This window comes from Pelodiscus sinensis, chromosome 9, assembly GCF_052426305.1.
Source record: "Pelodiscus sinensis isolate ZL-2025 chromosome 9, ASM5242630v1, whole genome shotgun sequence".
In the NCBI taxonomy this organism is placed as follows: domain Eukaryota; kingdom Metazoa; phylum Chordata; order Testudines; family Trionychidae; genus Pelodiscus; species Pelodiscus sinensis.
In genome coordinates this window covers 12,336,632-12,361,694 of record NC_143060.1, presented here as the reverse complement: position 1 = coordinate 12,361,694, position 25,063 = coordinate 12,336,632, and the positions used below count along the sequence as shown (strand labels likewise).

Here is a 25,063-nt window from a genome sequence, read left to right as displayed (position 1 = left end):
GAGCATTGCTGTGGGATCTGGCTTGCAGGGGAAGCAAGTGGCTCTGTGCACTGCTGTTCCCCCTCCCCCCAGCTGGGGGAACAGCAACGCACAGATGCACTGCCTGGAGACTTCCCCCACTGCTCCCATTGGCCGGAATCATGGCCTCAGTCACACCCTCACTCCCTCCTTCACCCTACTTCTCCCACCCAGGTCCCTCATCCGCTCCTGCACCCCAATCCCTATCCCACTCCCTGGCAGCCCCCTTCTGCACACTGAGCCCCTCATTTTTGGCCTCATCCCAGAGCCTAGGGGGCTCAGAAAAATCCACTAACCCCTTGAACCCCAAAAGAGCAAATCTGGCTTGTGGGAAGCCCTGGGGCAGTGGGCTCTGGGGTGTGGCCAGAAGTGAGGAGATCAGGGTGCAGGAGGATGCTCCAGCCTAGGGTCAAGGGGTTCTGAGGGCCTGTGATATGGGATTGGGATGTATGGGGGGGCAATAGCTTTAGCTGAGGAGACAGGCTCTGGGGTTGGGTTGAGGATGAGGGGCGTGGGGTACAGGAGAGTGCTCTGGGCTGGGATGGAAGGGTTTGGGGAGCAGGATCAGGGCTCAGACGGGGTTGGAGCGCCATGGGCAGGGTGAAGCTCCAGCTAGGGGTGCAGACTCTGGGGTGGGGATAAGGAGTTTGGGGTGCAGGAAGCTGTGCCTGACTGGGATTGAAGGGAAGGAGGGTGATCAGGGAAGGGAGTTGGAATGCAGGAAGTCTTGGATGCAGGGCTGGCACTCACCTTAAGTGGCTCCTGCAAGCAGTGGTCCATCCCCTCTCTGGCTCTTATACAGAGGCAGGGTCGCATGGCTCTGCGCACTGCCCCTTCTCCAGGCACCACCTCTGCAGCTCCCACAGGCCATGGTTCTCGACCAATGGGAGCTGCAGAGCTGGCACTTGGGGCGGGGGCAGCATGAAGACCCTGCTTCCAGGACCCACACAGAGCTGTTGCGTGCTTGGAGCAAGGCAAGGCTTCAGCCCTGCTCAATGGCAAGAGTCTGAGGGCCAAATTAAAAAGTGTGATGGGCCAGGTGCGGCCTGTGGGCCATAGTTTGCCCACCCCGGTGTAGCTTCATCTTCACTAACGTGCCAGAGTGGCCACTCCAGCACTGTATGTGAAGATGAGCCCAGAGTTGAGGCGCATTGCTGAGGTGGAGCTGGGAAGCCAGCAAGGACCCTGGCCTGCTCTGTTTGATCAGAGAGGGGACTGCTTCACTATCCGGGCAGCCAATCTAGCATCTCTTACACACACAGAACAGCGTATTAGTTATGTGCGCCTGGTTCAGTGTCTCTGGGCAGAGACCAAAGTTACAACCACAATAATAAATCAAAAGGGCTCAGCAGCCCCAGGACAAGTAGATGCTTCCAACAGGAAAAATACTGAGTAATAGCAAAAAGTGCTGTTGTTGCATGGACAGTAATTCTGCCTCATCATGTTTCCTGTCTCAGACTTGCTGAATCAGCGTCTCTACTGGGTAGACTCCAAGCTGCACTTACTGTCAAGCATTGACTTCAACGGCAGCAATAGGAAAGTTCTCATCTCTTCTGCTGATGACCTGAGCCATCCTTTTGGACTAGCAGTGTTTGAGGTAAGAGAGAGGGATGGGTGCAGAGCTGGCTGGGGAGTACAGGACCCCATGGGATCTCTTTTTACACCCCTTTGGATTGAAAGTTGTGCCTCTGTACATGGCACAGAAAGTTCATGGGATGTGTCAGCAGCTGGAAAAAGCCTCTAGTCCAGTGTGAGTTCAGCAAGGAGTCTCCCTTCACCACCAGTTGTCGTCAGCCAAATGCTGGTACGTAATGCGTTACTTTCGCAGAGCACCCTGCCTAACCTGGTGCCGCCTGCATAACTGAAGTGGGATAATGACGTAATTTGGTTGGTCATGTTAACTGCTTGTGTAATAGCCAAATCACAGGCAGTTTGCTATGACTGTATAAGCCTTTCACCAACAGCCTGATCCTGCTGAGTGAGCATCTCCTGTGAGATAAAACTGTGAGAGCTTCACAGGAGGTGCTTAAGTACCCTGTTAGGATCAAGCTCTTTGGACACTGGCCATCTTCTCACCGGGGTGTACGTCAGGGAATTATGTGCCACATTCCCAATGGCTTTGAATTTCACCCTGCAGTTTTCTCTGCACTCTTCTAACAGTCCATCCCCCCTGTGAGTTCAGTGCTTTGCCTATTCCCAGGCCCATGCAGCATGTGCTCCTTCCTCAGCCAGGCAGGCTGCTAATTGTTTGCACAGTCTTGTATGTTACTGCTTGACAGTCTGCAACACGCATCAGTGCACCCAGGTAGAAATTTGCACAAATCCTGTGGGAGCTGGCAGTGGTGTTAGAGGGGAAGAATTGAGAATGCCAGTCTACTTGTCCAATGGCAGGATGTGACCTTAGGGAACGTGTCATTTACTTACCCAATTTAAACAAATCTAGATGTTTCTCTTTCAAGCTGAGTTGGCCCTACTCTGGTACACAGTCCTGTCAGATGAAGGATTCAAACTCATCACAAAATTAAGAGCTTCAGCTGCAAGCATGTACTATGCTGGTGTGCTTATTGTCATGCATAACCATGGCGATTTTAATGGGACTGTGCTTTGAATTAAGCACTACATCAGCAGTATTTGCAGAATCCCTTCTACATTGTTTGTTAACTAAGAATATGTGATATACCCCCTTCCTTCATTTGAATCTTTTCTCAAGATATAAGACAATCTCTTCTGAATAAACTCCTAAGAACCCATCCTCCCCTTACAGCAGGGGTGTCCAAACTTTTTTCAAAGAGGGCCAGATTTGATGAAGTAAACATGCGTGAGGGCCGACCATTTTGCCTGACATTCTTTGAACCATTAAAATTAAATGCAAATTAACTATTTTATGCAAAGTTTATTGCAAACGGCAAACGACATAACACCAACTATACATGTTGTGTCCAAATATATTTATAACTGATTTAGACCAACTGACATTAACTGAGATTTTACAATGTATTCATCTCAATTGAAAAAAAAACTTGCCTACACTAATGTGAAGGGTGAAACTGAGATCTGGACTGCAGTACATAGGCTAGGTCTGGTTCAAAGGCAGTGGTTTTGATGCGCAAAATGTCACGCAGGTGAGAGTCACTTAGTCTTGTCCTCACGCGGTTCTTGTTACAGTTCATAGCAGAGAATGTCTTCTCACACATATATGTTGAGCCAAACAAGCTCAGCATTTTCTTAGCCAATGTTCGAATCTCTTGAAACCGGCTCTTATCCAGTTGGCGGTAAAAGTTCACAAGAGAGAGCTGTTGGTGACGACTGCGTAACTCGCTGTCACAATGCAGCTCAATGAGCTCGAGCTGCAGCTGATCTGGAGCATCATCGGGGTCAACAGAGAATGGAGAGGAGAAAAGGCTGATCTCCTTTTCAATAGCTGCAAAGTCCTGAAAGCGCCGTTTAAACTCCCCAGCCAGAGATGCAATGTCTGCTGCATACCTGCTCGTTTGCGCACTGATATTGTCCTGTGGAAAACTGTTCATTATTTCCTGCAACGCTGAAAAATGTATGGTATTGGGCTGTGTTTGTGACAACTGCCTTATGAAAAGTTGCAGCTTTGTCCCAAAGGGTTTGAGGTGTAAATAAAGCTGGTTCACCGCTGCATCTTTCCCCTGAAGACTCGTGTTCAGTACATTCAGATGCTTTGTTATGTCAACTAGAAACCCCAAATCAGCCAGCCAAATAGGATCAGATAGTTCTCGCATTGGTTGTCCCTTTGTTTCCAAGAATTCTCCGATTTCCTTTCTGAGAGAGTAGAAACGCTGCAGTGCAGACCCCCGACTGAGCCATCTTACATCGTTGTGATATAAAACATCTTCGTATTCAGCCTGGATGTCCAGTAGAAACTGTTTAAACTGGCGGTGGCACAGGGCTTTAGAGCGAATAAAATTAATAGTCTTTAGCACCGGTTTCATAACATGATCATATTTGAGATGTTTAGCACAGAGAACTTGCTGATGAATGATACAATGGAGTTTAATAGCTTTGCCTCCTTCTTCGATCACCTTGTTACAGATTAGGGTTGATAATCCACTTCGTTCACCAACCATGGCAGGTGCCCCATCAGTAATAATCCCAGTAACTTTGTTCCAAGGCAGTTTCATGTCATCTATGGCGGAACTAACAGAAACAAATAAATCTTTTCCTCTTGTTTGGTCCGTAAGGCTCTGGAGGTCAAGTAGCTCTTCAGTCACATTCATTTCATCGTCCACCCCTCTCATAAAAATCAGCAACTGAGCTGTGTCAGATAGGTCCGTGCTTTCATCACAGGCTATTGAAAAGAAGTCAAAATCCACTCCTTTGGATGTCAACTGTCTCTTAATATCTGATGAAATCTCCTCAATTCTCCGTGCTACAGTGTTACGAGCCAGGCAAATGTTGGCAAACTCTTGCTTCTTCTCGGGACAGATATTCTCAACCATTTTCATAACGCATTCTTTGATAAAGTCACCCTCAGCAAAAGATTTGCAATTTTTAGCAATTAACGTTGCCACCTCATAGCTCGCCCTTGTGGCATTTTCATTTGACTCACGGGCTCTTATGAAAAATTTCTGTTGTGACATTAAAACAGCTTCAAGTTGCTTCAACTTTTCACTGTGGTCGTGCCCTGTAAGCTTATCGTATGTGCTATGTCTCGACTGGTAGTGTCTCTTGACATTAAATTCCTTATAAACAGCCACAGTCTCTTGGCATATCAGACAAACACAGTGATTCTCTATTTCAGTGAAGAAATATTCCACTTTCCACCTGTCCTGGAAGCGGCGGCCCTCACTGTCAACTTTCCTTCTCTTATTTACAGTCTCCATTTTTTAAAATTGACCAGAAGGGGAAGGGATCATGTGAGCGCAGTGCCAGAGGTTTAATACACTGCCCAAGTAATACACTGCACTAATACACTGCCCAACAAGAATTCTCTTGCCTTTGTGGCTGTTTGTGGCGAAGTCTCTAATGATGAGCTCCACGTGCCTGAGCCCGCCAGGAAGCTGACAGTGTGCAGGGCCAATCGCAGATACTGAGCTTGAGCAGCTGCGGAGTCCGTCCCTGATCTCAGCAGCTGCGGAGTCCGTCCCTGATCTCAGCAGCTGCGGAGTCCGTCCCTGCACTCTCAGCCCCAAGGTAGAGGGCTTGCAGGGTCAGAGGCGGGTGGAGAGCGCAGGGCACGCTGGCCTCACGGCGGCCCGGGGGCAGGGCGAACCCGTAGCCAAGCGGGGGAGCAGGGCTGTGGACGTGCCCTACATGGTGGACTTTAGGACCGCAGCGGCCGCCATGGACGGCGGCAGAGCGGCCGGAAGCGGCGTCAGTCAGAGGAGTGCCGGGGAGCCAGGAGAGGGGGAGGAAGCGGGGGCTGTCCCTGCACTCTCAGCCCCAAAGCGGAGTGCAGGGGCAGGGTTTGGGACCGTGGCAGCGGCGGCGGCGGCGGCGGCGGCCCGAAGCGGCGCGCTGAGCGCGCCAGTTAGAAAAAGCACCGGGGAGCCGGGAGAAGCGGGGGGCCGTATTAAATCCGACCGCGGGCCGCATTTGGCCCGCGGGCCGGACTTTGGACATGCCTGCCTTACAGCTATGTATTTCATCTTATTAAAAAATGCCGCAATTGTTACTTTTTCACGTATCAGCCAGGTCACCTTTCTACAACTAAATCCATCTCAATAGTCTTCAGTTCTTCTTTGAGTTATTGCTCATGTCTGAGGCAGGTTTCGCCAAGGGCCACCGGGGAAAGCATGATGCCCCTGGCTGAGCTGTCAACGGTGGCCTCATCGGCCGCTTCTTAGGTCACCTCTCAGAGCCACGACCAGGGGAAGGCGGCCTGAAAAGGTCATTCTCCTCTTCCCCAGATAAGGCTCTGGGGGGTCCAGTATCATCAATGCTCTCTATGGACTCATGGTCACACCAGAACTTCTTTAGATGTCTGGCCCAGAGTTTGGGGGTGCAGGCGGAGCGGGTGTCGGAGGACTCGGATCCGACTGTTGATATCTTTAACCCCTACCAGAGTGGCCTTGCCCTTGAACAAAATGGTGACTAACATCACTTAGACCCTCTGGCAGATCCCGGCCTCCATCCCACCAACGGATTAAAAAGGTGGAGAGCTGCTAATTTGTGCCACAGGAGGGCAATAAATATTTATTTTCTCATCCTCCCCCACGGTCTTTGGTGGTACAGGCGGTTAATCAGCTGGGCCTAACCCCCCAAAACAGGAAGGCAAACAAGATGGACCTCCTGTGTAGGAAGACCTACACCTCTGAAGGTCTGCAGTGCTGCATAGTGAACCAACTGGTTCTTCTCAGCCGCTATGCTTATAGCACCTGGGCTGCCATGGACAAGTTCATGGTGCTTGTCCCTCAAGACTCCGGCTCTGAGTTCAGGTCCCTCTCAGAGGAGAGAAGGGTGGTTTCTAGAGTGGCCCTGCAAACAGTTTGGACTCGGCAGACGCTGCAGCCCATACTATGGCCACGGGCTTGGTGCTTCTTTGTAGTTTGTGAGTACAGGTGTCTAGGGTTCCCCACAAACTCCAGACCACAATCCAGGACCTGTCTTTTGAGGGTCCAGGTCTTTTTCTCAGAGCAGACTGACCACCTTCTGCATTGTCTGGACATGAGCAATCACTTGAAGAAAAAATGGTTACTTACCTTTCATAACTGTTGTTCCTTGAGATGTGTTGCTCATGTCCATTCCAAATCCCATCTGCCGCCCTTTCATCAGGGTAGTCCAGTAAGAAGGAACTGAGGGGGTGGAGGGCCAGCAGGGGTATACATTAGCTGATACAGAGGTACCACTCCAAGGGGCTACCCTGCTTGCCCAACGGGTACTGCTAAGGGAAAAACTTTCCAACCATGCATGCATGTAGCGTGCACATAACTACATGGAATGGACATGAGCAACGCATCTTGAAGAACACAGTTATGAAAGGTAAGCAACCGTGTTTTCTCACATACCTACTGTGTCCTGTTATTTTGTGGTATTTTGGTCTCTCTCACTCTGTATTAATCATTACAAAGTGCCCCTTGCTTCTCAAGATACTATTGCAGAAGGAGACAAAAATTGGGAAATGAGTCTTTTGAATACTCTCTCTTTAGTGTTTATCAATTGTGGCAGTGTTAGATTCTTTAAAAATAGAAGTGGTTTTGCCAAGTCACATCTTTGGAAAGGGAAGGAAGATCATCATTCATTTGCACTTTCACCAGGGATCATTAAGATTTGTAACAAATTCCTTCAACTCCTATTCAAAATCCATGGCCACTGGGAGGTACAGAAATAGAAAAACTCTTCTTTCACTAAACATAAAGGCACGACCACTCTGTATCCAGGTCTGCTCCCACACAGCCCCACAAGTACTCTAAGGAATGAAGCACATTTGGACCTTTAAACGCTGTTCTCCAGATCTGTGACCATTCACTGACACTGAGATGCTTGCATCTTTGTGTTGCAAAGTCAAAGGTGGGCAAGCCAGCATCATGGTGTGATGGTGGCAGCACCACAAAATGACAAGATTATCTCAGACTCAGAGGCTGTCTCTAGATTGTTTAGTGTGCTGTTCTGCAACGTGCTGAATGCCACTGTCTCCAGCTGGTGTCAGGACAGCCCAGGAACACACTGCAAAATTACCAAATGAGCCTGGCTTGACTTGGAAGTTGTGGCATACTCTGCCCAGAGCATCTGCTTATTTTGCATGCATTTAACATGCATCTGATTAATGTGCAAAGCTCTGATGTAGGAAACCTTGCCCCAAATAGCCACCAGCAAACCGGAATGAAACACCTGATGGTGTTTGCATTTACTCAAATCAAAATGCCTGTGTGTTTTCTTCAGGATAAGGTGTTTTGGACTGACCTGGAGAATGAGGCAATCTTCAGTGCGAACAGATTGAATGGCCTGGATATCTCCATTTTAGCAGAGAATCTCAATAACCCTCATGATATTGTGGTCTTTCATGAGCTAAAGCAGCCAAAAGGTAAGGCATGCATTTGTGCACCCATAGTCCAATACTAGTCATTCATTTGGGCTGGTAAATAAAATGCCTCCCAGTTGTCATCAAGGAGGTCTAGTCTTAGAGTGATCAGCACAGCCTATTCACCTGTTGCTCATTTTAGGTGACAGTTTTTGGCAGTATCATGTAGAATTGGGAAGAACTGTTAACAGTAACTTGATAAGTTTTGGTAGTGGGAAGAAAGGGGCTGGGAGATAGCTTTGAGATTGTGGGTTTTATGAGACAACAGCTATGAAATGGCACCTTCTTACTCAGTAGCTATGCATCCCTTTTGTATTCTGGGCAATCATTTTTCTCAGTGAGTCTATCTATTTACTGGTGTTATCACCAAAGAGGCTGCACAAATAAGAGAGTAGCTGGATGCTTTCCTGGTTGTCTCAGCTGTAGAATGGTTAACAAAATTCTAGCTGAAGAGTTTTTATTACTAATGGTGATCAACTAACTTGACATTCAGATCCCAGATTTACTGTGTGGAGCCAGCAGGTAGAAAAAACATGTAATTGTAAATTGAGAACATTTGATCTATAGTGCTGGGCAGTAAACAGGAAACCCCACTAGACAATTTTAAGCTTTCATCTGATGATTTGTGCTTTAAAACCACCTGTGAAGTAAAAGTTATTAAGCAGCCAACTAAAATGAGGCAGAGGGTGAAGTGGAATTTTTATAATATGTCCAGTATGAGATTAGGGCCTGATGTTCAGAAATGCTGAATAGCTCTAGCTCTGTATTAGAAGTGTGAATCCTCAGCTTCACTGAAAAGCAAGATTTTAAGTATCTTGAGTTGGATGGCCAAAATTAGAAGACACTTTGGAAACAGTGGCTTAAGTGACTTATTCAAAGTCAGTGGAATAACAGAAAATGGAACCTAGTCCTGACTCCCTAGCCCCTGCTGTAACCGTCTAAAATGAAGCAAAACTGTTGCATATAGTTAGTAGAAGAAAGTGGGAGTGCTCAATGGTTAAGCCATTGCTACTTTTCTGCATACAAATGGATGAGCTCTAGAAGGTGGAAAACACCTAGGGGTTTTGAGTGTTTGAATAGAATCTTATTCGGGATGGGGGAGGGATCTCTTTAGTAAAGAGCAAAGTTTGAAACAATAAGCTTGTTTTTCTCCCTATCTTGAATAGCCCCAGATTCCTGTGAGCTCAGCTCCCAACCTAATGGAGGCTGTGAATACTTATGTCTTCCCGCACCCCAAATCTCTATCCATTCCCCCAAGTATACGTGTGCCTGTCCTGACAACATGTGGCTGGGCCCTGATATGAAGAAATGCTACAAAGGTAAAAGCAACCACCTTAATGCAGGGACCTTTCTCGTGGCCTGGTGTTGCTTGGCACAGGCTCCTCAAGCCGCACCCATTGTACCCTAGCCTCCCACAAAACCAACTTATGTCATCAGTGCAGTTTTGCTTTCTGACAACATTGCATGAACCATTAGCTACTATAGTCTATATATTTGGGACCTTTTACACATAGCTTTTTGGTGGTCTAAAGGTTATTAAGAATTTGTTTATTTGCAAAGAGTAATCAGGAAAGTTGAATGCACGAAGGGGAACCAAATCTCCTTGATCTGAGTGGAAAGACTCCCATTGAGTTCAGTGGGCTTCAGATCAGGTGCTAAATATGTGAGAGCTTTGAAATCATGGTGGGGAAGTTGGACAATAAAAACATTCATTAACACCATCCCATGCGGCATGGCGGGTGCATGTTGTAGAACTAGTGTCTTTTTCTTTCCGTTATAAATATACTAGAAGACTTACCCAGTGTTGCCCAGGTCCTTCTGGAGTCAGAGCAGTACCTTGGGGATGGGGATGGGGATGGGGATGGGGATGGGGGGGGAGCAGTGCAGGAGGCTGGGGTCAGGAGGTGAGAGTGAGAGTTGAGGGGTGAAGAGGGGTGAAGAGGAGCTCAGGGCAGGGGGATCCAATCCACCAGGGTCCTTTCCTCTCTTGCACATGTCTCTTCAAGGGTTTAGGATAAGAGGGGCTACCTACCTGGTATGCTGGCAGGCAAGATGGTGGAGCCTTGGCCCTGCTACCTACTCCCTTGGTGGCATGACTGACCCCCGAATGGACACACTCCTCTGCAGGCTCACTGCCCCCAGTGGCCACTCTGTTTTGCGTCCCACTGAACAGCCCCTCTCTTTCCATGTTATGGAAAACAGTCCCTTTTCTGGCACTTCTGGTTGTCCTGGCACAAACAAACACTGACTTTGCTTTAAGTTAGCAGAAGAGGAAGCTGCCTACCAAATGTGGTGGTTTGAGCTCTTACCGTTTAAGAAGAGTTCTTTAACAAATGGACTTGCAGACAAATGCACAAATCTCTAACCCCCCCCCCCCCCCCCGGCCACTTTCACTTTTGCAGCCAGAGATTGTGAGAGCATGATGATGTCATTCTGTCACCCAGAAGGAAAAACTTTTTAAATATATAGTGAGATGTAAAGCTCAGGAAAATACTAGGCCACATTTATCTTTAGTAAACTCTAGTCTTTTCATTGGAGTTACTAGAGGTGAATTTTACCTAATATTTCCATGTGGTGCAAGTTCTGAATTTTGGGGGCCCACAACCAAAAAGTGTGATAAAGACCTGGAATTTCTTTGTCCGTTTCCATCCACATCATGTCATAAATATTAATGAATAAACAGCATTACACCACCATGAACTTTGTAAATTATGTTATTCTTATCTTGCACGTATCCCAAAATAGCTACCCAGCATCTTTTAAACTCACCTGTTATTTCAAAATATTTTTCGAAATAGCGGGCACGCTATTTAGGCATCCCTGTAGCCCTCATTCGATGAGAGTTAAGGGATGTCTCAAAATAGCACATTATTTCAAGTTTAGGGTGCTGTGTACACGCATCCTTAGAGACTAAACAGAGGTATAGCAAGGTAATGGGGCACATACCAAATCAGAAATATAAACTGGAATCCTTTTCTAACCATTATCAAATCTGGAAAGGAATGCTGCCTAGCACCGTGCATACTTGTTTTACCAGATTTCAGAGTTGTTTTGTTTTAACTATATGGGGTTGCTTTTCAGATCTTCCAGCTGCCTCAACAACTGAACCAGTTTCAACTCCAGTATCCACCATCACCAGTACTGTCATTTCCACCATCATCGCAGCTACAACTAGCAACACCAGCAATGCCAGTAGAGAGAGCACAGGAGCTGTATCACAGTTTTCCATCACAACCCCAGGTGTTGGCTTACCCATGACCACATCCAGCCTAATACGCCCAAAGATAATGACAACTGGAAACAGCAATTTGTCCCAGCACTGTAAGAGATTCAGGTTCCTACTACTTTCTTTCTGCCAGGTGTACAGGTATCACAAAGATCTATGGGCTAATAGGAAAGCCGACAGGCTAAAAGTGCTGTATGCATGTCAAACACAGTCATACATATATGAGCAGAAAAAAAATCAGATTTTTCATCTCAACTCCTTCATGATGATGGTAGAAATGTGATCAAGTTTCTCAGAATTCTTTGGCTGCAAGTTGTAGTATCCAATTCACTGTGATTCAGACTAACATTCTCAGCATGTAAAGTTCTAGTTTCTTAAAAAAAGTTGCATTTCTTTTGCTCAGCACAAAGCTCTGAAAGTTTATATAGACTTGCTCTGAAATAGCTCTGACAAAGTTTTACATTAAAATGAGCTTCAGGGGATAGCCAAGGTAGTCTGTTACAGAAAAAAAACAGCAAATGGTCTGGTAGCACTTTACAGACTAACAAAACATGTAGATCAGGGGTTCCCAAACTTTTTGACACGGGGACCATGTAAATCCATTCACAAACTTTTGGAGGACCGGCAACGTTCATTTGCATATTTGCATATTCATTAATCAAATGATGAATATTCAAATAAGTTGTTTCTGGTCCTCCCAAAGCCCCCTGTGCCAGCTTTAGCAAAGCTTTTGATAGGGTCACCCACAATATTCTTGCCAGCAAGTTAAGGAATATGGATTGGATAAATGGACTGTAAGACAAAAAGCTGGTGAGACCAGGGTTTCCCAAACTTTTTACTTTAGTTGGAACCGTTTTTTTTAAATACTGTTTTTTGTAGCCCAAAAATATAAACACATAAAAAACAAACTGAGAAAATACCAGACATATAACATGTCTGGTATTTTCTCATTAGGTAAGTTTTATTATTACTAGATGTATCAGTTTGTAGTTTCAACTGCCTGGCTGGTAAATGTGCTCAGGCTGCATGAGTGTGTCTTCCAGCCAGACAGTTCGCAACTACTCAAGGGTGTGGGTGGGTGGGGGGACAATAGAATCCCCGGGCCGGACTAACTCGTGCTTTGTGCTTTGCAATTTGTGGAGGGGGAGAGGATGAAGGGGGGCAGCACCCCGAGATCTACATATGGCTGGGTCAGTGCCGCTCCCCACAGGAAAATTGATTCCCTCCTTCGCCCCCTATCCCCCGCTCCACCTCTGGCCAGCCCCACTTCCGCCAACTCCCTCCCGGGCAGCCAGTTCTCCCCCGCTTCTCCTCCCAATCTCTCTTGGCCAGCCCCGTTGCCCACGTCCAGCCCTTCTTCCGGCGGCCGCTTCTTCCCCCCACCTCCATCTTCCCTGGACAGCTCTCTGTCCTCAACCTTGCGCCCCCCAGCAGCCCTGCTTCCACCAGCCCCCCAATCTCTCTAGCCCACCCCGATTCCCCCATCCAGTGCTGCTTCCGGTGGCCGGCTCTCCCCTCCTCCTCCTCTCCCACCTCCCCTAGCTAGTACTCTGGTAGGAGCCGGAATATCTGGCTGCAGACTCCGCCCAGGCCAGCAGAGGACTTGGGGGACCCGGCGCCACACGGGCACTCCAGGAGCACAGAACACCCCAGCAACCACTCTGAGGCCCGGTAGTTTTTTCCTGCAGCCCGGTACCAGGCCACGGCCCATAGTTCGGGAAACACTGATGTAGATGGTATCATGAGCTTTCGTGGGCACAGCCCACTTCTTCAGATGACCATCATCTGAAGAAGTGGGCTGTGGCCACAAAAGCTCATGATACCATCTACATGTTTTGAGAGTCTGTAAAGTGCTACCAGACCATTTGTTGATCTCAGTGGATTGGTGTCCACATCACAAACAGTATCCCCAGCAGAGGGCACTAACTGGCTTCCTTAGTTTCAGAGGGGTAGCCAAGTTAGTCTGTAACTGGAAAAACTTTAAAAACCACAAATAGTCTAGTAGCACCTTAGGGTATGTCTACACTACTCCCCTAGTTCAAACTAGGGGGATAATGTAGTCATTCGGAGTTGCAAATAAAGCCCGGGATTTGAATTTCCCGGGCTTCATTTGCATGATGCCGGCCGGCGCCATTTTTAAATGCCGGGTAGTTCTGACCCCGTGCCGCGCAGCTACACACGGCATGGACTAGCTAGTTCGGATTAGGCTTCCTATTCCGAACTAGCTGTATGTGGAACGAGGTGAGCAATGGAGGGAAGCTGAACTGCCTTTCTATAACCTTCCTATTCTATGGGGAGAAAGAGTTCCGCCTCCAACGTAACTCCTTTCACTGGTACATGATCCCCTTAAAACAATAATGTAGAAGATCTGTTTTTTCAGAACCCTGCACAAAGCCAGAGCCATGGTTTCCATTGCATCTGAAAGGCAGGTGCAGAAATTAATCATGCAGCCCCATTCCCATCTGTAAAACAGGACCCAGGCTACTTGCTGCAAAGCACTGTGCAGTACTCTTTGGAAAACAGAGTCAATCTCCCAAATTCATTCTCATCATTGTTGCCTACGTACAACTTCTTCCAAACCCCAAGTGAAAATAATTAGGTTCAGTGTTTATTAAAATATTGCTAACAAGGTACCATAATTGTCCTATCTCATTAACTGGTAAATAGCTATTTAATAGAGTTACCTGCCAATGGGATTAATTTAAAAGGATAAACATTTTATATTATTTTCCATGCATTGTGTGTCAGTACACATTGTGTGTCTAATTATTCCTGATTTGTCAGCCTAAAGACCCTGTATTTCTGAGTTCAGTGATAATCCCATTAAGATTGCAAAACACACATTTTGTAGCATAAGACATTCACATTTTTGGAGTGTTGATGTAAGGCATTCGGTTGCATTTTGAGGCAACCCTCCAGGCTCAAATTTGCTTTTGTACATGGAATGCTTTGGTGTAGTCACAGCCACAGATGAGGCTTGTTCAGCTCTATTATATGGATAACTTGGAACCATAAGAACGGCCATACTGGGTCAGACCAAAGGTCCATCCAGCCCAGTACCCTGTCTGTTGACAGTGGCCAATGCCAGGTGCCCCTGAGGGAGTGAATCAAACAGGTACTGGTCAAGTGATCTCTCTTCTGCCATCTATCACCACCCTCTGACAAACAGAAGCTGGAGACACCATTCCTTACCCATACTGGCTAATAGACATTAAGCACCTAACTTCCATGAATTTATCTAGTTCTCTTTTAAACCCTGTTATAGTCCTAGCCTTCACAACCTCTTCAGGCAAGGAGTTCCATAGATTAACTATGTGCTGTGTGAAGAACTACTTCCTTTTATTTGTTTTAAACCTGCTGCCCACTAGTTTCATTTGGTGGCCCCTCGTTCTTGTATTATGGGAACAAGTAAATAACTTTTCCTTATTCACTTTCTCCACACCACTCATGATTTTATATAGCTCTATCCTATCCCCCCTTAGTCTCCTCTTTTCCAAGCTGAAAAGTCCCAGTCTCTTTAATCTCTCCTCTTATGGGACCCGTTCCGAACCCCTAATCATTTTAGTTGCCCTTCTCTGAACCTTTTCTCTTTTCTCTTATCTTTTTTGAGATGAGGAGACCACATCTGCATGCAGTATTCCAGATGTGGGCATACCATGGATTTATATAAGGGCAATAAGATATTCTCCATCTTATTCTCTATCCCTTTTTAACATTCCTAACATCCTGTTTGCTTTTTTGACTGCCGCTGCACACTGTATGGACGTCTTCAGAGAACTATCCACGATGACTGCAAGATCTCTTTCCTGATTAGTTGTAGCTAAATTAGCTCCCATCCTATTATATGTATACTTGGGGTTATTTTTTCCCTTGTGCATTACTTTACATTTATCCACATTAAATTTCATTTGCCATTTTGTTGCCCAGTCACTTAGTTTGGTGCAATCTTTTTGAAGTTCTTTACAGTCTGCTTTGGTCTTAACTATCTTGAGCAGTTTAGTATCATCTGCAAACTTTGCCACCTCACTGTTCACCCCTTTCTGCAAATCATTTATGAATATGTTGAATAGGATTGGTCCTAGGACTGATCCCTTTGGGAACACCACTATTTATCCCTCCCCATTCTGAAAATTTACCATTTAGTCCTATCCTTTGTTTCCTGTCTTTTAGCCAGTTCTCAGTCTGTAAAAGGGTCGTCCCTCTTATCCCATGACAACTTCATTTATGTAAGAGCCTTTGGTGAGGGACCTTGTCAAAGGCTTTCTGGACATCTAAGTACACTATATCTACTGTATCCCGCTTGCCCTCATGTTTGTTGACCACTTCAAAGAATTCTAATAGATTAGTAAGACATGATTTCCCTTTACAGAAACCATGGTGACTTTTGCCCCAAAATTATGTTCTTCTGTGGGTCTGAAAATTTTATTCTTTACTATTGTTTCAACTAATTTGCCCGGTACTGACATTAGACTTACCGGGTGTCTGTAATTGCTGGGATCGCCCCTAGAGTCCTTTTTAAATATTGGTGTTACATTAGCTATCTTCTAGTCTAGCTGATTTAAAGGACAAGTTACAAACCACAGTTAATAGTTCCACAATTTCACACTTGATTTCTTTCAGAACTCTTGGGTAAATTCCATCTGGTCCTGGTGACTTGTTACTGTTAAGTTTATCAATTAATTCCAAAACCTCCTCTAATAATACTTCAATCTGTGACAAGTCCTCAGCTTTGTTACCTACAAAGGACGAATCAGGTTTGGGAATCTCCCTAACATCCTCAGCCATGAAGACCGAAGCAAAGAATTCATTTAGTTTCTCTGCAATGACTTTATCGTCTTTAAGTGCTCCTTTTGTATCTTGATCGTCCAGGGGCCCCACTGGTTGTTTAGCAGGCTTCCTACTTCTGATGTACTTAAAAAACATTTCGTTATTACGTTTTGAGTTTTTGGCTAGTTGTTCTTCAAACTCCTCTTTGGCTTTTCTTTTTACATTTTTACACTTAATTTGGCAGTGTTTATGCTCCTTTCTATTTACCTCACTAGGATTTGACTTCCACTTTTAAAAAGATGTCTTGTTATCTCTCACTGCTTCTTTTACATGGTTGTTAAGCCACGGTGGCTCTCTTTTAGTTCTTCTACTATGTTTTTTAATTTGGGGTATACATTTAATTTGGGGCTATACATTTAAGTTGGGCCTCTATTAAAAGATCTTCTCCTAATAGAGCACTAGCTCAGTGACTATGTTGCTACCCGAAGAAGCTGTGCTTCACAAGATGAAGGGACATCTACTCTTCTTGGTAAAGACGGAGAATTTTCATTATAGTCCAGATTTTTACAAGCTTTTTGTGCCCACACTTTAAGAACATCAGCCCAGTGATCCAGCTAGCTCAGTATACTATCTTCAGAAAGTGGCTGGTGCCACGTGCTTCACAGGGAATGAACAGAACATGGCAATCTGCCTTCAGGGCCATTATATCTCCCACACAATAAGTGGATGTGATGGTAACTGGAAAGAAGATCTTCACTAACAGGTGCGATAGTGAGCAAGAGGCAAGAGGTTCAAAGGGGGGCCTACTTAGGGCACGCAACACTAATCCAACGTCCCACAGAGGCATGGGTTGTGTGATGTCCAGATAAAGGAGGAGAAGTCCTTTTAGGAATCTTTTGTTTGTTGGGTGTGTAAAAATGGACCAGCCCTCTATTTTGTGGTGGAAAGCAATGATTGCTGCTAGGGTGTACTCTGATAGAACTCACTGAGAACGACAATTGTCTGAGGTTAAGGAGATAGTCTACGATGAATGGCATGCATACCAATATTGGGTCCTGCCCCTTTGCGGTATACTATGTTGAAAAACTCTTCCACTTGTAAGTACTGTATATGACACGTGGGTGGAAGGCTTACGGCTGTGAATGAGGATTGTTTGTACATACTCAGAAAACTCTAGTTCTGATTGTGAGAGCCACGGGGGAGCCATGCAGTTAGATGCAACTTGTGTAGATCTGGATAGGTCTGTCATATCTGACCAGAGTGATGAGGTTGCGATGGAGAGGAAGTGTGACTGGAGTGTGGCCTGACATCCTGAGCAGGAAAGGATACCACAGTTGTCTCGGCCAGGCGGAGGGCTATCAATATGATTCTGGCCTCGTCTGCTCTGATCTTCTGAATGACCTTAACAAGAAGCTGTACTGGGGGAAAGGTGCAGCAAAGTTTGTCCTTCCATGGAACAAAGAAGGCGGCCCTGAGTGATGTTCACCCTAAGTCTACTCTGGTGCAAAATTGTTTGCATTTGGTGTTGTAGGGTGTTGCAAATAGGTTGATTGTGGGTTGACCCCATCTATAGAACAGTAGGCACAGGAGAGAGTCATTGAGCACCCACTTGTGGTACTGGGGAAAGCAACTGCTGAGGGTGTCTGCCATCATGTTGTTGATGCCTGTTATGTGTCCTGCTGAGAGATGAATTTTGTACATGATACAAAAGTTCCACAATTTTATGGTCTCAATGCAGAGGGATCAAGACCTGGCTCTCTCTTGCCAGTTGGTGTAGAAGACACAAGCCATGTTGTCTGTAAGGACTCATCTGTGTTTGCAGCAATTGCAGGCAAGAAGTGTTGGCACGCACTGCTCACAGCGCAGAGTTCTAACAGGTATATTTGTAAGGAGAGCTCCTAAGGAGACCACACACCAGGAATTCTCAGCTCACACAGTTGAACTCCCTATCCCAAGAATGACGCATCTGTAGTAAATGTCCATGAAGGGGGCTGAGGTACAAAGGAAACACCCATACACAGATTGGATTGCTTGGTACACCAGAGGAGTGATGTCTTGACCTCGTCAGGAAAGATAAGTGAGAAAGTCATGGTGCTTGAGAGGCTTGAACACCATGAAGAATCAAATTTGCAGGCAGCGCATATGGAGTCAGGCATGCGATACCATAAAGGTAGTAGCCGTCATATGACCAACTAGCTGTAGGCGCTCCATGGCCGTGGTGCAAAGAGAGTAGTAAGGTGTGGTAATTAACATTTGGATAGTGAGGAATGTATCTTGAGGTAGATAGGCACATGGTGTCCTGGATTCTAGATGGGCACCAATAAATTGTATGATTTGGGAGGGGCAGATTGACGATTTCTCCGAGTTTATCAAGAGGCCAGACTTCTGCAAACACTGTATCATTGTTGTAGTCATGCATACTGCCTCGGTCTGTGATCTGGCTTTAAGAAGGCAGTCATCAAGATGTGGGAATATAATTATTCTCATGGTGTGCAGTTGGGCTGTGACTACTGCCAGTGCCTTGGAAAGACCCAAGGTGCCATAAACAGGCTGAACAGTAGGACTCTGTATTGAAAATGGTCCAGGCCTATTGTAAATCTTAGGACTCTCCTGTGAGTGGGATGGATTAGGACATGGAAGTAAGTGTCCTGGAGGTTAAGGGCTAAAAACCCTTTGTTGCAATGCTGGGATTATGGTGGAGAGAGTGACTGTGCAAAAATGTTGTGACTTGACAAATTTGTGTAGTCTGCGCAGATCAAGGATAGGTCTCCAGACTCCTGATTTCTTTTGAGTTGGAAAGTATCAGGTGTAGAACCCTTTTCCTTTGTGTTGCAGTGGGACCAGTTCTATGGCTCCCAGATCCAGCAGATGGAGCACTTCTTATTGAAGCTGCGTCTTGTGGGAAGGGTCCCTGAAGTGGGATGGGGAGAGAGGATAGGTGGATGGTTTGGAGAGGAAAAGGATAGTATAACCAGAGAGAATGTTATCAAGCACCCATCTGTCTGAGGAGATAGTGGCCCATTGGTGATATGGGCATCGGCGGTTTTGAACGTGCACCGTCATGACTGGCATTGAACTTCTGGGGGGTTTTCCAGGCGCTCGGCCAAGGCCTCAAACCTGTTTGTTGGCAGACGGTGGTTGTGGCACTGAGCCTGAAGGTTGCTTGTGTCTTTGAGGGCAGGTTCTATTTCTGGTCTACTTATTGTCTGACCATTGATGAATGTTGGAGGGGTACCGTGACTAGTGGTATTGCCAGCATCTGTTGGCAGGTGTGTGGATGCCTGTGGTGCGGAGAGTGGTGTGCGGTCCTTCATAATATTGATCACTTCATTAGTTCCATTGGTGAATAGTTTATCGCCATCAAAGGGCAGATCCTCCCCTGTAGCCTGCATCTCATGAGCGACCATGACTGGGGAAGATCAGGAGGTCTGATGCATAACTATCACAGTTGCAGTTGTTCTGGCAGCAGTGTCTACGGTATCTAGAGCAGCTTAGAGAGCAGTTCAGGAGATTATCTGCCCCTCTGCCACAATAGCCCTAAATTGTGGTCTGTTTGTCTCTGAGATATCATCCACGAAGTCCATTAGTTGGAATACAGGCAGTCCCCGACATACGCGGATCCGACTTACGTCGGATCCGCACTTACAAACGGGGCTTTCTCACCCCGGAGGTCGAGGTAGCGGATTGCTACCTGCGAGCTCCGGGGCGAGAAAGCCCCGTTCGTAAGCTGCTCCGGTGCCCCTGGTCTGCTGCTGCCGCTTCAGTCCGGGTGCCTGTGGTCTGCTTGGGACCGTCCCCAGCAGACCACAGGCACCGGGACTAAAGCTGCAGCCACGGCGGGGTCCCGCGCCTCTGAGACTTTGCCAGAGCAAAGCCTCAGAGGCGCGGCACCCCGCTGCCGCTGCGGCTCTGCTCCCCGTGTTCCTGGTCTGCTGGGGTGGGGGGGGTGCAGCTAGTGTGCCCCCCCCCCAGCAGACCAGGCTTTTGTTTTGGACCCTGGGGCAGAGCAGCTGGGGCGCTGCCGATTGGTCCTGCAGCGCCGCTCTGGGCACTACTGGACCAACCCGGCAGCACCCCAGCTGCTCTGCCCCAGGTCCTGATTCAGCCGCTGCTGGTCAGTTTCAGCAGCGGCTGAATCAGGACGCCTGGGGCAGAGCAGATGGGGTGCTGCTGGGTTGGTCCAGTAGCACCGAGGAGCGGCGCTACTGGAGCAACCCAGCAGCACCCCAGCTGCTCTGCCCCAGGCGTCCCCAAGTCAGCCACTGCTGAAACTGACCAGCGCTGACTACAGGAAGCCCGAGGCAGAGTTGCTCTGCCCCGGGCTTCCTGGAATCAGCTGCTGATCAGTTTCAGCAGCAGCTGACTTGGGGACGCCTGGGGTTCTTAAGTTGATTCTGTATGTAAGTCAGAACTGGCGGTCAGTTTCAGCAGCGGCTGAATCTGGATGCCAGTTCCGACTTACATACAGATTCAACTTAAGAACAAACCTACAGTCCCTATCTTGTACGTAACCCGGGGACTGCCTGTAGTTCTTAAAATCATATTTGGCTAATAGAGCTGAGTAGTTTAAAACCCTGAACAGAAGCATTGAGGAGGTGTATGCTTTGCGGCAAAAGAGGTCAAGCCTCTTGCTGTCCTTATCAGATGGCATAGTGCAGAAGTGTTGCTGCTTTGCAGATGATATGTGGCTTCCACTGCAAAGGAGTTTGGTGTGGCATGGGTAAAGCAGAATTCTGAACCCTTCGCAGGTACATAGTACTTTTTGCCATCTCTCTTGCATGTTGGTGCTAGAGAAGCGGGAGTTTGACGTATCTTATTGGCAGGGTCCAAAATAGCTAGATTGATTGGAAGAGCTATTTTGGCTGATGGTGATGCCTGGAGGATATCTGTGAGCTCATGCTGAAGCTCAGATACTTCCTTCATAGCAATTTTAAGCTCCACTGCTATGCACTTGAAAAGCTCATGAAAGTGCACAAAATCATCCTCTGCGGAAGGCAGCGGGGGCAGTACAGCCTCATCTGGTGAACATGAGGAATTGGTTGGAGGTGAGACATCAGGAGAGGATTCCTCTGGGACCTGAGATTGGTGCACAGATGAAGTTGTGCATAGTGTGTAGAAACTGTCCTGCATGTAAGGGCTAGGCTGTGTGCTATAATTCCTTCTGTAGGAGCTCCATGGGTTCCAATATGGTCATTGGGCTGGATGTGGTGTGGTATGGGGGGGCATCCAAGGATGTCCATAGCAGGGGGGAACTTGTGATCATAGCGTGACTTGTAAAATGCAGCAGAGGACTGCAGTGCAGGGAGAAGGAGGCTTGCATGCCCTCATCGTCACTGGAAAAGCATGACAGTGCTGGTGATAAAACCTGCAACGGTGTGAGCATGGGCAAGACATTGGTGTCAAAGAGCAGCAACTGAGGAGCTGATGTTACAGCCAGGTCTGCATGCTGCATATATGGCACTGGTGCTGCAAGGGTTGGTGCCATCGTCTCCAGAGTTGGCAAGTATGGTGCCAATGGAGTGTTTGGTGCAGAAGGCAGGGAGCATTTATAAGTTGGTGGCACAAGGTATGATCAGCGCTAACATCTTGGTCAGTGCCTTCAAGTTAATGGGTGCTGTCGGCCTCATGAGTATCATCGACTTCGTCGGTGCCTGTTGCAGTGCCAATGTTGGTACCTTTGTGGTCACTGGTGCTGAGATCTTTGACAGTGCCAATTTGGCTCGAGGCCTAGACCCTTTGGGATTGGTATGGGAGTTGGCAGCTGGTGCCATAGTGCCTGAGGTACCAAGGCATCATAGGTGCTGATGTATGAAAACCTCTGTGCTGTTGGTCTTGTGGGGAACTGTTTCTTAGCAGAAAGGTCTCTGTGAGACACTGAGGAACTCCTCTTTTTTTGGCACCTACTTGCCATGAGGAGAACCTGGGAGTGATCATACTGCCCTAGTTTTTGATCCCAGGTCAGAAGCAGGGTGGAGATTCTTTTCCAAATTAATCATTGTCAGAGGAAGATATCTATCTGTCCCTGAGAGCTCTGGCCCTAGCCTTGCACGGTGAGGGCAGTCCTGAGGTGAGTGATCTTTACCAAAGCATCTGATGCATCGAGGCTGTCCATCAGAAACTGGCATCACCTCTCTGCAGGAAATTCAGCACTTGAAACATGGAGAACCAGGCATTGTGATAAAAGAAAAAGGGTTTTGTTTTGTTTTTAAACTAACTAACTTACTAAGACTAACAACAACTGTCTAACAAAACTAGCTAACAAACACTATCAAGATGTTGAAAACGTCTGGAGAATGCAGAGCTCCATCTCAGGCCAGGGATAGTTGAGAAGGAACTGGAGGGCTTGGGTTGCACATGTGTGGTTCCAACCAGCACGGGTTGTGCTGTCGGCACTGCACACGCATGGCCTGTGCAGGGACTGCTTCAAAATCTCCAATCCAGGCACCGGGACAGCGCTGAGACCAGACATGAAGTATCCACAGAGACATCTTTTGAAGAAGAATTGAGAGTTATGTGAAAAAGTACTTTCTTATGTGTGTTTTAAACCCGCTCCCTATTAATTTCACTGGGATTCTTAGTTACACTTTATTCCCTTTTTCCACAGCATTCATGATTTTATTGACCTCTGTCATATTCCCCTTCATTGTCTCTTGTCTAAGATGAGTGGACCTAGTCTTTTTAATTTATCCTCATATGGAAGCTGTTTAATATCCATAATAATTTTTGTTATCCTTCTCTATACTTTTTCCAATTCTAATATATCTTTTTGAGATGGGGTGACCAGAACTGCATGCACAATTCATGGTCTGAATATACCTGGTGGACAGGTAAATAGACAAGTGCACAAAGAGATGTGAGAAACAGTGCCATGAGACATACACAGGGAGAACCAGTTTTGACCCATTGGACCATTACTGTGAGATTTTCAATACCTAGTAACAGCTGTAGGTGGCACCCTATCCCTACGACTAGTACCTCATACTAACAAACAGGCAGTAGGTAATGCAAAGTGCTGTATTTTGTAGAATTGGGTAGGATTGGAGGCAGGGATGTAAAAATTTGCTTTAAAATGTTAACCATGTAACCATTAAGAATCATAGCAGATAAGTTACACGTTCTGTGGGCTCTAATACTGCAGAGCCCACAGCGAAGCCTCCCCAAGAGCAAGGCCAGCAAAGGCTACTGCCAGCCCCGCTCCCAGGAAGGCTTCACTGCTGGCTCTGGAGTGGGGCTGGCAGCCCCTGCCGGCCCCACTCCCAGGGAGCCAGCATAAAGCCTGAAGTGGGGGCCTGGCTGGGCCTGCCATGAACAGAGGCTGCTCTAGCGAGCCCTGCATTGCTGGAACAGCCCCCTGGCTGGGGCAGGCCGGGAACTGCTCTAGTGTCTACCAGTGAGGCTTACCAGTTAACTATTTATATCCCTTGTTGGGGGGTAGTTCTCCATGCTGGTCCTTCTTAGCCTGTAAGGCTGATCAGAGACACCTCTTCTCCCCCGCTCTGAACATATGTTTTTCTTTATCAGCTTTTCTTAAAGCTAGCCCCACAGTCTCTACAGTCCCAGGACAGCAGAAGCCTGTGTCTGCTTCAGAGGCATTACATTCAGCCCTATAATGGAGAGGAAGTACCTGGTTTCACTTAATAATGGAGCTAATTAAAGGGTATTATGAACAGGCTTAGAAGGGAGTTGGTCACACATCATGTTGTGCTGTTCTGTGGCCATATTCAACTGGCAGTTGTGCCCTGCTGTAAAGCTTTGTCACTGTACCTGGTATGTCCAGTTCTTCCTAACGGGTGAGCACCTTGGCAACTCGAGCCCTCGTTTTGCTTATTTTGGAATTTCCTTTCCTTTGAGATCTCATTGTTTGTGTCCTACTTTAACAGTTGACATCTGCACTTAGCAAGGTAACAAGCCCCACATTTCAATGTTGTTTATTATTTCAGAGTGAATCTGTGTGGATAGAGAATGAGACGGAGAATACCTTATTGCCCTTATATAAATCCATGGTACGCCCACATCTGGAATACTGCAAACAGATGTGGTCGTCTCATCTCAAAAAAGATATACTGGCATTAGAAAAAGTTCAGAGAAGAGCAACTAAAATGATTAGGGATTTTGAACATGTCCCATATGAGGAGAGATTAAAGAGAATAGGATTTTTCAGCTTGGAAAAGAGGAGACTAAGGCGGGATATGACAGAGCTATATAAAATCATGAGTGGTGTGGAGAAAGTGAATAAGGAAAAGTTATTTACTTGTTCCCATAATATAAGAACTAGGGGCCAGCAAATGAAACTAATGGAGAGCAGGTTTAAAACAAACAAAAAAAGTTTTCCTTCACACAGTGCATAGTCAATCTGTGGAACTCCTTGCCTGAAGAGGTTATGAAGGCTAGGACTATAACAGGGTTTAAAAGAGAACTAGATAAATTCATGGAGGTTAAGTCCATAAATGGCTATTAGCCAGGATGGGTAAGGAATGGTGTCCCCAGCCTCTGTTTGTTAGAGGGTGGAGATGGATGGCAGGAGAGAGATCGCTTGATCAGTACCTGTTCAGTTCATTCTCTCTGGGACATCTGGTATTGGCTGCTGTCGGCAGACAGGGTACTGAGCTTGATGGACCTTTGGTCTGACCCAGTATGGCCGTTCTTATATGTGGCTCTTACAGCCTTAGAGCAGGGTGAAAGATAAGAAAGAATTCAGAAAGGAAGATGTCATGCTGCTGGCTCAGGATCATCAATTAGTTATTTAGGATTAGGTGTCTTGTTTAAAGATGATTAATTATCAAATATAAGTACACAATAGCTATGATTTATAGACCATAGACCTTTAAATTTAAACATAATTTAAAACCTAGCTTTTTAAAATGTCTTTAGCTCTCATAATCACAGCCCATCTTTAGGTCAGTTTGATTAATCTTAACTATTCTTTTATGGTTACAGATGCCAATGATGAACAAGGTTTTGGATCAACTGTTACAGCAGCTATTATCGGAATTGTAGTTCCTTTTGGTAAGCAGGTTTGATTTAAGCTTAGATTGAGACTACCCTGACAACTTTTTGTAAAAAAC

At 46.5% G+C, this 25,063-nt stretch overlaps 1 protein-coding gene across 2 annotated transcripts in view; it reads left to right on the top strand.

Annotated features, from left to right (window-relative positions):
* Positions 1-25,063, top strand: part of LRP8 (LDL receptor related protein 8) — a 300,238-nt gene that overhangs the window by 270,140 nt on the left and 5,035 nt on the right. For both annotated transcript variants that reach the window (XM_089780427.1, XM_075936002.2), the window contains 5 exons: positions 1,476-1,615; positions 7,867-8,008; positions 9,172-9,324; positions 11,087-11,326; positions 24,936-25,004. In XM_089780427.1, the coding sequence (XP_089636553.1) occupies positions 1,476-1,615; positions 7,867-8,008; positions 9,172-9,324; positions 11,087-11,326; positions 24,936-25,004 (744 nt within the window). The remainder of the gene's footprint in view (positions 1-1,475; positions 1,616-7,866; positions 8,009-9,171; positions 9,325-11,086; positions 11,327-24,935; positions 25,005-25,063) is intronic.